At 44.6% G+C, this 14,157-nt stretch overlaps 1 protein-coding gene across 9 annotated transcripts in view; it reads left to right on the top strand.

The window, feature by feature from the left end:
- LOC117042654 (oocyte zinc finger protein XlCOF6-like) overlaps positions 1 to 12,584 on the top strand; it is a 663,370-nt gene extending 650,786 nt beyond the window's left edge. For 2 of the 9 annotated variants that reach the window (XM_033142238.1, XM_033142232.1), the window contains one exon: positions 10,096 to 12,575. In XM_033142238.1, the coding sequence (XP_032998129.1) occupies positions 10,096 to 12,078 (1,983 nt within the window). In that variant the 3' untranslated portion in view covers positions 12,079 to 12,575. Of the gene's footprint in view, positions 1 to 4,492; positions 4,767 to 7,400; positions 7,502 to 8,421; positions 8,508 to 10,066 lie in introns of those variants that run through there. The other 7 variants (XM_033142237.1, XM_033142236.1, XM_033142235.1 and 4 more) reach the window with 7 other exon arrangements.
- The last annotated feature ends 1,573 nt before the right edge of the window (positions 12,585 to 14,157 follow it).

The following is a 14,157-nucleotide window of genomic DNA, read 5'->3' as shown; positions in this document are numbered from 1 at the left end:
ACACAGTCCCAAGTGATCAATACCACCGACCAATGTGTTCTTTTGTGTAAAATGCATCTCTGGGTTATTTGTGGGGCATAGGAATTCATTCTTTTATTTTCCAAAATATAGTCTGGCCGACCACATGTTGCTGACCCCTGTTCTAAAGGACAGGGAAGAACGAAAACAGAAGCTTCCAGAATACTCTCGGGGTCAGGAGAATTTAAAAAAGCAAAAAAAAACCACAGCAACACGTGGCCGGGCCAGCTAGTGGGTTCATAAAACTTTAATAAAGCACAGATCCCTTTCAAAAAATTCATTCTCACGTATTCCACTATATAGTTTGGTGGGTCCCCCCACCCGGTTGTTGTTTTTCTTGAAGTCTTTTGGGGAAGTGTGTTTGTTGTGCAAGAACTCCAATGCAGCTTTAATTATGCAACCTGAATTTGCCTGTGTGTGACTGAATCCCACCCCAAAACAGAAATTCTTTGGAAATGGCCTTTGTCAGATGCATGAAGTATGAATCTAAGCTTGCAGTTACAGTGGACCCACCAGATACGAACTGAATTCTTTACAGGATTCCATGCACAACCCAAAAAGTTCTCAAGTAGAGGCACTGCTTCTGCACTGCATGCGGTGCAACAGAGCACTTCTGTGCATGTGTGCGGCACGCTAGAACATTTTTGTGCACACACGAGAGGTGAAAACCCAGAAGTATACTTCTGGGTTTGTCTTGTGCGTGTCCCCAAAGATTTGCCTGTGTGTGACTGAATCCCACCCCAAAACAGAGATTGTTTGGAAATGGCCTTTGTCAGATGCATGAAGTATGAATTTAAGCTTGTAGTTACAGTGGACCCTCCAGATATGAACTTAATTTGTTCCAGGGGTCCGTGCACAACCCGAAAAATCCGCAAGCAGAGGCACTGCTTCTGCACACGCAAGCGCTGCAATAGAGTGCTTCTGTGCATGTGTGTGTTGCGCTAGAGCGTTTTTGCACATGCGCGAGAGGCAAAAACCCTTAAGTGTATTTCTGGGTTTGCCGTGTGCGTATCCCAAAAGATATGCAACTAGAGGTGGGTGTAACAAGAGGTATGTCTGTATATTTATCTACACACACACTTCATGGGTGGAAAGAAAAAAAAGTGAGGTCAGTCAGTCAGTCAATGAAATGCAAGGAATGCAGGTCAGGTTTCTCAAGTTCTTCCAGCTCATTTCCATTTCTATTGTTTTGCAGCAGATTTAGTTAATGTAAAAGTACAAAACAACCACAAACTATCTTGAGGCAGGTTACACATTTATTCCATTTCAGTCTTAGGTTATTGACATTTATATCCCACAACCCTATCCACCTAGCAGACTGCCTCTCTCTCCTGCCCCTGCAAGCCGCATCAGTAAAATTTTCTGTAGAGACACTGGGGATTGTTCCATGACAGTTGTCACTTGCTGACAATGCAGAAGGAATCATAGAATCATAGAGTTGGAAGAGACCACAAGGGCCATCCAGTCCAAACCCCTGCCAAGCAGGAAACACCATCAAAGCAGTCCTGACAGATGGCTGTCAAGCCTCTGCTTAAAGACCTCCAAAGAAGGAGACTCCACCACACTCCTTGGCAGCAAATTCCACTGTCAAACAGCTCTTACTGTCAGGAAGTTCTTCCTTATGTTTAGGTGGAATCTTCTTTCTTGTAGTTTGAATCCATTGCTCCGTGTACGCTTCTCTGGAGCAGCAGAAAACATCATTTCTCCCTCCTCTATATGACATCCTTTTATATATTTGAACATGGCTATCATATCACCCCTTAACCTTCTCTTCTCCAGGCTAAATATACCCAGCTCCCTAAGCCGTTCCTCATAAGGCATTGTTTCCAGGCCTTTGACCATTTTGGTTGCCCTCCTCTGGACACCTTCCAGCTTGTCAGTATCCTTCTTGAACTGTGGTGCCCAGAACTGGACACAGTATTCCAGGTGAGGTCTGACCAGAGTGGAATACAGTGGTACTATTACTTCCCTTGATCTAGATGCTATACTCCTATTGATGCAGCCCAGAATTGCGTTGGCTTTTTTAGCTGCTGCATCACACTGTTGACTCATGTCAAGTTTATGGTCTACCAAGACTCCTAGATCCTCAAGCCAGGTGTCATCCATCCTGTATTTGTGCCTTTCATATTTTTTTTGCCCAAGTGTAGTACTTTACATTTCTCCCTGTTAAAATTCATCTTGTTTGCTTTGGCCCAGTTCTCTAATCTGTTACGGTCATTTTGAAGTGTGACCTGTCCTCTGGGGTATTAGCTACCCCTCCCAACCTTTTAATGAGGGTAAAAGAGGAGAGCGCAAAATATGGTCTGAAGCTCAACATAAAAAAAAACTAAGATCATGGCCACTGGTCCCATCATCTACTGCCAAACAGAAGGGGAAGAAATGGAGGCAGTGAGACATTTTACTTTCTTGGGCTCCATGATCACTGCAGATGGTGACAGCAGTCACGAAATTAAAAGATGCCTGCTTCTTGGGAGGAAAGCAATGACAAACCTAGACAGCATCTTAAAAAGCAGAGACATCACCTTGCCGACAAAGGTCCATATAGTTAAAGCTATGGTTTTCCCAGTAGTAATGTATGGAAGTGAGAGCTGGACCATAAAGAAGACTGATTGCCGAAGAATTGATGCTTTTGAATTATGGTGCTGGAGGAGGCTCTTGAGAGTCCCATGGACTGCAAAAAGATCAAACCTATTCATTCTGAAGCAAATCAGCCCTGAGTGCTCACTGTAAGGGCATGTGGGAATATACTTTGCAGGTGCGTTCGCACCTGTGGTTATTTATGTTTATTTGTGGTTATTCGTGCTTATTTTTACTGTGTCCTTCCGCCTTGGAAGGAAAGGTAGCATTAGGATCTGGCAGGCGACTCACTGCTGGGAACCCTCCACGGGGGAAAAGTGGCTCCATCTTCGAATTAAGCAACATTCAGTTAATCTTCCCGCCTAATTTAGGGCAGCAACAGAGTTGTGATTGGTTAATGTATTGATTATGACGTTGACTGTTCTCATAATAAATAGCTGCCGCTCCCTGCCTGTGGTGTGGAGAAAGGCGAGGAGTAAGCGCGAGAACATCGTTGCGTGACAAGCCCAGTTGCAAACAGAAAGCGAAACCAACCACGCAGGGCAGCGGTAGGCTCCTCCACCAGACTGCAGCCTCTGTTGTCTTATTTTCACTTTTATTTTAGAGAGTCTTTTATTTGGCCGTTTAGTTTTGGCCACCTTTTAGATTAGTTTTCCTCTTTGGAATCTTTTGGACCAGACAGACGCTCACAAACATCCACGAGGCAGAATCATCACAGACTCACAGAACTCAACCCTCAGATTGCAGCCAGCGGATCCCTTTCTTCACGGCGCGGTGGGAGCGGGCTCCAGGATTACCGGCCGTCCCGTCCGCAGGCTGCTCCATAACCAGTGCCCCATGTGATGCTACACGTGTAGCCTCACAAGGGCAGATGCTGAAGCTGAGGCTCCAGTACTTTGGCCGCCTCATGAGAAGAGAAGACTCAGTGGAGAGAGAGGAGGAGGAGCTTACTTGGTAACTGTTATTCCTAACTGTTCTTAACTGTCAGTTCTGAGGAGAGAGTCCTGAGGTAAAATGTGTTGTCATCTCTGCTAGGTGACTGAAACTCACACAGTCTATGTATATCTATATGTTTAGCTTATAAATAAAAGAAGGATTACTTCAAAACCTCTGGAGCTGAACTTAATCTGTTTATTGGTGCTCACAGCTAGCAGTTGTGAGTCCGGATATGTGGATTAACCCACAAAGGGTGCCTGGCGTGCTCTGGTCCATGGGGTCGCAAAGAGTCGGACACGACTGAACAACAACAAGGTGCTACTTGAAGGAATTTTTTATTTTGACTATGGCAGACCAACACGGCTACCTACTTGTAACCAGATCAAAAGGGTGTGATCAACTTGGCTGGGGAACAGGGACAAGTAAATATCTCTTTTGCATCACTTGATGGGTGTATGGTGGAGGTCAATGGAAGGGTGGGGGCAAGCCCTGATGCTAAGGTTTCTGTCGCCAAACACACACACCTCTCATTTTGTGATGTAATTGGTAATGTATCCATGATGTGATTTTAGGGGTGTTGTGGGTAACTCTGTAAAACTGATAAAAGTGGGAACCATCCTTTGTTCTGGGTTTCCTTCCTACTTCATCCTGGTGGTGGGTGCAAGTTCTGTTGCAACAGTTTTTGTTTTTTTAAGGATCAGGCTTACTGTTTGCTGTTTTGCGCCTATATTCCTGGCTGTTGTCTTTGGTAATGCAGGTGATTTTCCTATTAAAAAAAACCCCTTGAACTTGCTCCTTAAAATGCAATCTGAACAAAACTGGTGAAGCAGTGAGGACAGTAAGTTCTTGCAAGAGCGGGGTCCAAAGCAGGCCCAGTCCAGCTGGGACAAAGTCTGAGCTTGTGTTCCCTATGCGCACTTTCCTTCCCTCGTCTCCCCATTGGCAGGGAACTACAAGGTTTTCCTTCCTTCCCCCAATTATCAAATTGTTATTATGCTTTGGACAAGAGGCTGAGCGTGGGGAGAAACTTCTCCTTCCTCCCCAGAGTTGCCTGGACTTCCGGCTTCACCAGCAGAGATAAAATCGGGGCTTGCAAAGGAGGCGGGAAGCGGGGCTGCCTCGTGCAGACGCGGAGGAGGCGGCTTCTTCCTAATCAAGCCTCCTAATTGAGCGGGGTCACTCCCTGCCTCCCACGCGCGGGCTCCCATTCCCGCTCTCTCTGCCCAGGATTTCGGGTGAGTGCAAGGCCAATGGCCGGGAAGAAGGGAAGCGGCTTTGCAAGGGGGTCCAGGATGAGAAGCCCCGGGGCGGGGAGAAGAGAAAGGAGGAAAGGGAGCTGGTTTTTTAATGGGGGCCTTGAAGGCGGGGGGGGGAGGGGGGGTTGCGCTGGGGATAGAGAGAGGCTTCTTTCTGCCCGGGATCTGGGGCAAAGGGAGTTGCAGGGAAAGGGGGCACATTGCTGGCCTGGATCGCCTTAATAATTGTATTTTAATTTTAATATCTGCACCCTTGCAAAAGACCCCTGAGAGGAGGGCCTTATCTTTAGGCACCAGGCGAAAGCATCCCTCTTCTCTCATTAAACAACCTGTGGACTTCACAACTGCATTGGGGAGGGTTGTCCTTTTTATTTCTTACTCTGGTGTGCATCTCTGTGTTTTTCTATTCTAAGCTGCCCTGTGATCTTCCGAGGAAGGGCAGTATAGAAATGTAAAGAATAGCAGTAAAAATAGGAAGCCCTGTTGCGTTGGAAGGGGTTGTTGGGGCAGAGTCTTTGATCAGCATGCATAGCGGGACAGGCTAAGGAAGCAATAATAATAATAATAATAATAATAATAATAATAAATTCAATACTTGACTGTGTTGCCTCCAACAAAATAAATAACACCAAAAACATCAAACACTTCCCAGTACAGGGCTGCCTTTCAGAAGTCTTCCATTTTGTAGAAATGGCCTTCGAATTTAAAGAAATCCTCTCTTTAAGTAATCCCGTCGTGTAAACATGTTTGCTGTCCTCTAGGTCCAAACACACACAGAACACACCTAGTAGGAGCAAGCAGTGCAACAAAGTGCTTCTCCTGTGGACTTGCCATCTAAGTTTACTCATGACCAAAGTTCCTGTTTCCCACAGGGACAGGAGTTGCGTTCAGGGGGTGGTTGGGACAGAGTCTCTGATCAGCATGCATTACAGGCTTTGGATGAAATATTATTATTGTTTTATTATTAATTCATTACTTGCACCCTGTCTATCTGACTGTGTTGCCTCAGCCGCTCTGGGCTGCTTCTAACAAAATAAAATACATTAAAACTTCCCTGTACAGGACTGTCTTAAAAAGTCTTGCATTTTGTCAAAATGACCTTCGATTTTCAAGAAATGCACTCTTTAAGGAATCACGTGGTATAAACACCCACAGAACACCCATGGGATGAGCAAGCAGTGCTCCAAAGTGCATCTCTTGTGAACTTGCCACCTAAGTTGTTTACTCATGGCAAAAGTTTCCAAAAAGGACTGGAGGGGGAAGTCTTACCACTTTTAACCCACCCCACTCCCACTGCAAGGAAGGCAGAGGTCTTGTTCATTCACAATCCCAGTAAACCATGTGTGTATCTGAAGTGAACCAGGTACTGCAGCTCCTTCACCTCTCACTGGGCTGCAGAGGAGGAAGCGGATGGGTTTGAAGGCTCTTTCCATCAGCCGCCTCTCTTCCCTGAGTAACAAGAAGAAAGGGTGTTTGCAGGGCAGGAGGACAGAGGGGGAGGCAGCGAAGGCAGAGGGAGCAGCGGATCCCCCGCCTCTCCCAGGGGTTCCAGATGCAAGTAAGGGGCTTCCTTCATCTCCATGCAAGGGCCACCCATGTATTCAGAGCAGTCCATTGCAGATTAACTCTTATGTTCCAAGGGATCTACTCTCAGGCCACTAATGTGCATACTTGCCAGCCTTCGGAAGGGAGGTGGGACAGGCAGGTGAAAGGAATGGCCAGAGGTGTTTGAAAATGGGCGGGGGCTCTTGGGAAGGGGTTTTTTTGTATGCAACAACTGCAGCGGGGATGCTGATTGCCAAGGGGTGGAAAGGAGATAAAATTCCATGAAAAGAGGAGTGGCAAGTAAAAATGCTAGAATATATGGAACTAGCATAGATGACGGGAAAAAATCGGAGATCGATTGACCCAAAAATTTAAAAGGGAATGGGAGATCTATAGGCAATATTTAAAAGAACAGTTTCCCCGTATAAAAACTTTAAAATGCTTCAAATAACTCTCGGAATTGAATAAGGTATAAGGAATTCAGACAAGATTAAATAAAGATAATGATTATTGAAAAATAGAGACAAGTAGCCTAATTAAGAAAATAAATAACCCATATCAAAGAATTCAATGGCTGGAATAATTTTGTGCATTCGTGATGTATTGTTCTATTTCTCTTTGTAAGAGATGTACAGTGGTACTTATGGTTACTTACTTAATTCGTTCCGGAGGTCCGTTCTTAACCTGAAACTGTTCTTAACCTGAAGCACCACTTTAGCTAATGGGACCTCCTGCTGCTGTTGCGCACGATTTCTGTTCTTATCCTGAAGCAAAGTTCTTAACCTGAAGCGTTATTTCTGGGTTAGCGGAGTATGTAACCTGAAGTGTATGTAACCCAAGGTACCACTGTTTCCATTTTCTAAGCTTTCACTGTGTGTGTGTGTGTGTGTGTGTGTGTGTGTTGATTTTAAACCAATTAAGATTGAATAAATAAAATAGAAAAGAAAAAAGGAAGGGAGGTGATGGAAGGAATTGCTGAAAGCGTTTGAAAATGGGGCTTTTACGGGGGCAGGAGAATCCCTGCAGACGCTCTCAGACTCCCTTGGCTTCGTCTTCCCTCCCTCCCAGGAAGCTGCAACTTGCTCTGATTTCTGCACTCCTCAGGAAGCTGAACCTGCAAACCTAGCTGAGACTGAACCGGCAAACCTGGCCAGGATGGAAGGAGGAAGATTGACAGACCTGGTCAGACTGTCTCCTGCGTCCCTCCCCACAAACTCTGAGCATTCCCTCCCAGGACCCTTGGAGAAATCTGGTGAGTTCCAGGGGAGAGGAGATGGGGACATGAATAGATGGACGGTGGAGGGAGAAAGAGGAAAAGATGGAGGGGAGACAAGGCAGGGAGTTCCTGGCAGGAAGAAGGAAGGAAGCGGTGAGGCCTTCTCCAAAGTAGATCTTTGTTTTTGGAATCCATTTCGTAAAGTAGTGGGGGCAGATTTTCTTCCTCCAGGATTTTAAATCTTCGGAATTACAGTGGTACCTTGGTTCTCAAACTTAATCGGTTCTGGAAGTCTTCCGAAAGCAAAGCGTTCCAAAACCAAGGCGCACTTTCCCATAGAAAGTAATGCAAAATGGATTAATCCGTTCCAGACTTTTAAAAACAACCCCTAAAACAGCAATTTAACATGAATTTTACTATCTAACAAGACCATTGATCCATAAAATGAAAGCAATAATCAATGTTCTGTACCATAAAATAAATAAGACAGTATTAAGAAAACAATTAACCCTTTTTTCTTTTTCTAAGTTTTTGTTGTGTGTGTATGTATGTGTATGTATGTATGTGTTGATTTTAAACCAATAAAGATTGAATATCGAAAATAAGAAAGGGAGGGAGGTGATGAAAGGAATTGCCAAAGGTGTTTTCAAATGGGTGGAGGCTCTTGGGAAGGGTGTGCCCAATTGGGGCTTCAACAGGGGCAGCAGAATGTCTTGGGCAGGAGAATCCCTGCAGAGGCTCTGAGATTCACTTGGCTTCTTCCTCCCTCCCAGGAAGCTGCAACTTCTCTAATTTCTATGCTGCTCAGGAAGCTGAACCTACAAACTTAGCTGAGACTGAACCTGCAGACCTGGCCAGGATGGAAGGAGGAAGATGGACGGTTGACCTGGTCAGGCTTCCTCCTGCGTCCCTCCCCACAACCTCTGAGCATTCCCTCCCAGGACCCTTGGAGAAATCTGGTGAGTTCCAGGGGAGAGGAGATGGGGACATGGATAGAAGGATGGTGGAGGGAGAAAGAGGAAACGATGGAGAGGAGACAAAAGGCAGGGAGTGCCTGGCAGTAAGAAGGAAGGGGTGAGGCCTTCTCCAAAGCAGCTCTTTGTTTTTGGAATCTCTTTAATAAAGTAGTGGGGGCAGATTTTCTTCCTCCAGGCTTTTACATCTTAGGAGTTACAGTGGTATCTTGGTTCTCAAACTTAATCGGTTCCGGAAGTCTTCCAAAACCAAAGCGTTCCAAAACCAAGGCGCACTTTCCCATAGAAAGTAATGCAAAACGAATTGCATGCATCTCCCCAGTTTGGTGGGCTTAAGGGACAAAGGACCCATTATCGTAATGCACAATTCCTGTGGCTGGAGCCTCTACACATAGCATTACTGTATAAGCAAATATTGTAAACCTGCCAATCTTAAAGACTGGAGTCATGTGTGAGAATGAGTGGAATTATTTATAGCACCCCTGACATTTTGTCCGTCTCTAAGCTTCTATGGAGACACTGTGGTACAAACTAGGTACAAATTTCAAAATAAGTACACAAAGCCAACAAAGAGCTATAGTGGCACCAGCTTTCCTGGTCAAGAGTCCACTTTGTCAGACTGATGTCTGTGCTTTGCCCTTGTGGTTCTAGGCAATAATGCTTCTTAATGCTAGTTTCTGGAAAGCACAGGAAGGCAGAGGGCTCTTGTGCTGAAATCCTGCTTGCTAGTTTCCCACAAGCATCTGGTTGGCCACTTTGAGAACAGGATGCTGGACTAGGTGGGCCTTTGCATGATGAAGCAGGCTCTTCTTAGGTTGTAATATATTGCAATATTTTTACAAAACAAAAAATTTAAAAAATCCTTCCAGTAGCACCTTAGAGAACAACTAAGTTTGTTCTTGGTATGAGCTTTCATGTGCATGCACACTTCTTCAGATACACTAAAACAGAAATCACCAGACCCTTATATATAGTGTGAGGGTGGGGAGGGGTATTACTCAGAAGAGGGGGTCGGAATGGGTGATTGGCTGATAAGTGTGGTAAACCTGTTAACGACTGCAATTGGTCTTACAGGAAAAAGCAACTTCTCTGTAATAAGACAGCTAATTTGAGATCTTGTATAGAACGTCCTGGGAGATGGAAGTGTTCTCCTACCGGTTTCTCTCTTGTGATTCCTGATATCCTTACAGTTACATGTGGCATAAGAACACTAAAGTTTTACTTCTTACTCAGAGGAGAGACTGCTACTCGAGCCTGAGATCCATCACTGACTTGAAAAAGAAAAATACAGAGATGTGTCTAAAAAGGCAACTCCACCATAGATCTGAATTATAAAATGATAATGCTTTACTTTGTGTGAATGGAGTGATCATGTGTAGCTCATGCCATTATCTCATCTGCATTGCTAAAAATTTGGAACATAGCGAGGACAGTGGAGAATGGAGACGGTGTTAAAATAAGAGAAGGTGCACATTGGGATTGACATGTGTTCAGTTTCTTTCTTGTCTTTCTTGAAAGTCTAACAGAATTCTCTTTCCTCCCAGACTCCCAAACAGGTGAGGAAGATGACAATCAGAATTCTATGGAGCCATCTGTGAATTCATGGATAAGAACAAATAAACAGTTTAAATGCATGGAATGTGGGATGTGCTTTAATCACAGTGGAAGACTGAGAATACACCAAAAAACCCACACTGGGGAGAAACCATTTAATTGTATGGAGTGTGGAAAGAGCTTCAGTAGAAGTGGATCACTTAGAATACATCAACGAACCCACACAGGGCAGAAACCATTTAAATGTATTGAATGTGGAAAGAGCTTCAGTGTAAATGGACACCTTAGAACACATCAACGAACTCACACAGGGCAGAAACCATTTAAATGTATTGAATGTGGAAAGAGCTTCAGTCAAAATGGAAACCTTAGAACACATCAACGAATTCACATGGGGGAGAAACCATTTAAATGTATGGAGTGTGGAAAGAGCTTCAGTGAAAATGGAACACTTAGAAGACATCAACGAACCCACACAGGGGAGAAACCATTTAAATGTATTGAATGTGGTAAGGACTTCAGTGAAAATGGAACACTTAGAAGACATCAACGAACCCACACAGGGGAGAAACCATTTAAATGTATGGAGTGTGGAAAGAGCTTCAGTTTAAGTAAAGGACTTAGAATACACCAACGAACCCACACAGGGGAGAAACCATTTAAATGCATTGAATGTGGAAAGAGCTTCAGTCAATATGGATACCTTAAAACACATCAACGAACTCACACAGGGGAGAAACCATTTAAATGCATTGAATGTGGAAAGAGCTTCAGTCGACATGGAAACCTTAGAACACATCAACAAATTCACACGGGGGAGAAACCATTTAAATGTATTGAATGTGGAAAGAGCTTCAGTAGTAGTGGATTACTTAGAATACATCAACGAACCCACACAGGGCAGAAACCATTTAAATGTATTGAATGTGGAAAGAGCTTCAGTGTAAATGGACACCTTAGAAGACATCAACGAATTCACACTGGAGAGAAACCATTTAAATGTATGGAGTGTGGAAAGAGCTTCAGTCTAAGTGAAGGACTTAGAATACACCAACGAACACACACAGGGGAGAAACTATTTGAATGTATTGAATGTGGAAAGAGCTTCAGTCGATATGGACACCTTAGAACACATCAACGAACTCACACAGGGCAGAAACCATTTAAATGTATTGAATGTGGAAAGAGCTTCAGTCAAAATGGAAACCTTAGAAGACATCAACGAATTCACATGGGGGAGAAACCATTTAAATGTATGGAGTGTGGAAAGAGCTTCAGTGAAAATGGAACACTTAGAAGACATCAACGAACCCACACAGGGGAGAAACCATTTAAATGTATTGAATGTGGTAAGGACTTCAGTGAAAATGGAACACTTAGAAGACATCAACGAACCCACACAGGGGAGAAACCATTTAAATGTATGGAGTGTGGAAAGAGCTTCAGTTTAAGTAAAGGACTTAGAATACACCAACGAACCCACACAGGGGAGAAACCATTTAAATGCATTGAATGTGGAAAGAGCTTCAGTCGATATGGATACCTTAAAACACATCAACGAACTCACACAGGGGAGAAACCATTTAAATGCATTGAATGTGGAAAGAGCTTCAGTCGACATGGAAACCTTACAACACATCAACAAATTCACACGGGGGAGAAACCATTTAAATGTATTGAATGTGGAAAGAGCTTCAGTAGTAGTGGATTACTTAGAATACATCAACGAACCCACACAGGGGAGAAACCATTTGAATGTATTGAATGTGGAAAGAGCTTCAGTCAAAGTGGATCACTTAGAATACATCAACGAACCCACACAGGGGAGACACCATTTAAATGTATGGAATGTGGAAAGAGCTTCAGTGGAAGTGGAGACCTTAGAAGACATCAACGAACTCACACAGGGAAGAAACCATTTAAATGTATTGAATGTGGAAAGAGCTTCAGTGAAAGTGGAAAACTTAGAAAACATCAGCTAATTCACATGGGAAAACCATAGATGTATGATATTTGGAAAGAGGTTCAGAGGTAGTGAAGACCTTAATATTCATAAGAATATTCACACGGGGAAAACCATATAAATGTATGTAGTTTTCCACTCAGGTTTCCCACAGTTCCTGGGAAGTGACGATGACTGTCATGTCTCTGGATGTCCAAAAAAGAATTTGGCAGTGTTTGTTTTCATTCTTGGGGGGTCATGCTATTTGGCGATCCTCTCTTTTTCAAGAGGTATCTGAAGACTGTTGATCTGCATAGATTGGAATCTGGCATTCTGGACTTTCTCCCCGCAGTTCTGCATATTGCTCAGAACAGAGAGCTGGATCTGGATTTCCTGTGTCAGTGCATCATTCCCACCTACACTTCCTCAGTTGGTGAATATGGCTAATTTGGGTTCCTTTCGACCAGTTGCTAATAATCTACTTTTGTTGTTGTTCAAAATGGGTTTTTGCTGGTAATGGGTTCATAAAACTTTAATAAAGCACAGATCCCTTTCAAAAAATTCATTCTCACGTATTGCAACCAGTTGTTGTTTTTCTTGCAGTCTTTTGGGGAAGTGTGTTTGTTGCTCAAGAAACTCCAAAGCAGCTTTATTTATGCAACCTGAATTTACCTGTGTGTGACTCAATCCCACCCCAAACCAGAAATTCTTTCGAAATGGCCTTTGTCACATGCATGAAGTATGAATTTAAGCTTGCAGTTACAGTGGACCCACCAGATACGAACTGAATTCGTTCCAGAGGTCTGTGCGCAACCCGAAAAGTACGCAAGCAGAGGCACTGCTTCTGCGCATGCATGCGGTGCAATAGAGCACTTCTGTGCATGTGAGAGAGGTGAAAACCCAGAAGTATACTTCTGGGTTTGCTGTGTTCGTATCCCGAAAGATATGCAACCAGAGGTGGACGTAACAAGAGGTACAACACACACACACACAGCTGGTTGTTGACAGGTGGGTGTGGCTTGGCCTTGGGGGAAGAATGTGGGTCAGAAGGCGCCTGACAGCCCTACTTTGTCCCATGGGCCAGAGGTTCCCCAGCCCTGCCCTACATGCCTTAGGTCCTGGATAGCTGAGAGAATGTGCTCCAGATCAATCTTTCATGTGGCTTGATGCTCCTAGAAAGACTGTCCCCCACCCAGTCCTGGATATGTGAACATGGGCTCTACATGTTGTCTAGATTTTGGGGGTATGCACTCTGCGCATGCACATTACAGACTTCCCCAGCATGTGAAGAAACGACTCCGGTGGACTGAGCGGATGAAACCAAATGGGTCCAACGGTCAAGGAGGCAGTTTCTGCATGCGCTATAGAAAGTAATGCTAAAGGGCAGCCGGAGCATGTCAACCTGGGAAGGTAGCACAAGAAGGAAAATTCTGGTCCCAAATTCGGATACCTTTGGTAGAAGAAAAGGCTAAGGAGTAAACCTACACAAATCTGGAGTGGGATCCCACTCATACAACTCCTTCCGGCAACTCCTGCAGCCCAGCTGGTGCTCTGCTTTCCTTTGGACCCCATCATCGAGGTCGAGAGGGTGTGTGTGTGTGTGTCTTATCCTCTGGGCAGCCCAGGACCTCCAAACACACTGCCTAGGCTTGTGCCCCGCGGAGGTCACGGGTGCTGCTAGCGCAGCCATTTGGCTCCACCCCTGGAAGCGCAAACCATTGGCTCTCGAGACAGACAAATGCCGACAGCAACATGTGCTCTGAATTTCAAATTGTTGTAACCCGCTCCGGGACCTGCTAGTAAAAGGCATGTAATAAATAAAATAATAACCATGATTTTCTCTTGCACTGAGGCCATGATCCAGGGACCTACTCACCTGAGTTAAAGCAAGTGAAAAATGGGGGGAGGAACTTTCATGGCGAATAAGGCCAACAGTGACTATGAACCATGATGGCTATGTTCCCTCTCCACTGCGGGAGACAGCAGTGCTTCCGAAAACCAGGAATTACTGGGAACCACAGGAGGGGAGAGTGATCCTGTGCTGAAGTCCTGCTTATAAACTTCCTGCAGGCATCTGGTTTGCCTCTGTGAAAGCAGGAGGCTGGGCTAGATAGGCCCTTGATCTGATCTAGCTGGGCT

This window comes from Lacerta agilis, chromosome 2 (genome assembly GCF_009819535.1).
Source record: "Lacerta agilis isolate rLacAgi1 chromosome 2, rLacAgi1.pri, whole genome shotgun sequence".
NCBI lineage: Eukaryota > Metazoa > Chordata > Lepidosauria > Squamata > Lacertidae > Lacerta > Lacerta agilis.
This window is presented reverse-complemented; position numbering and strand designations above follow the sequence as displayed.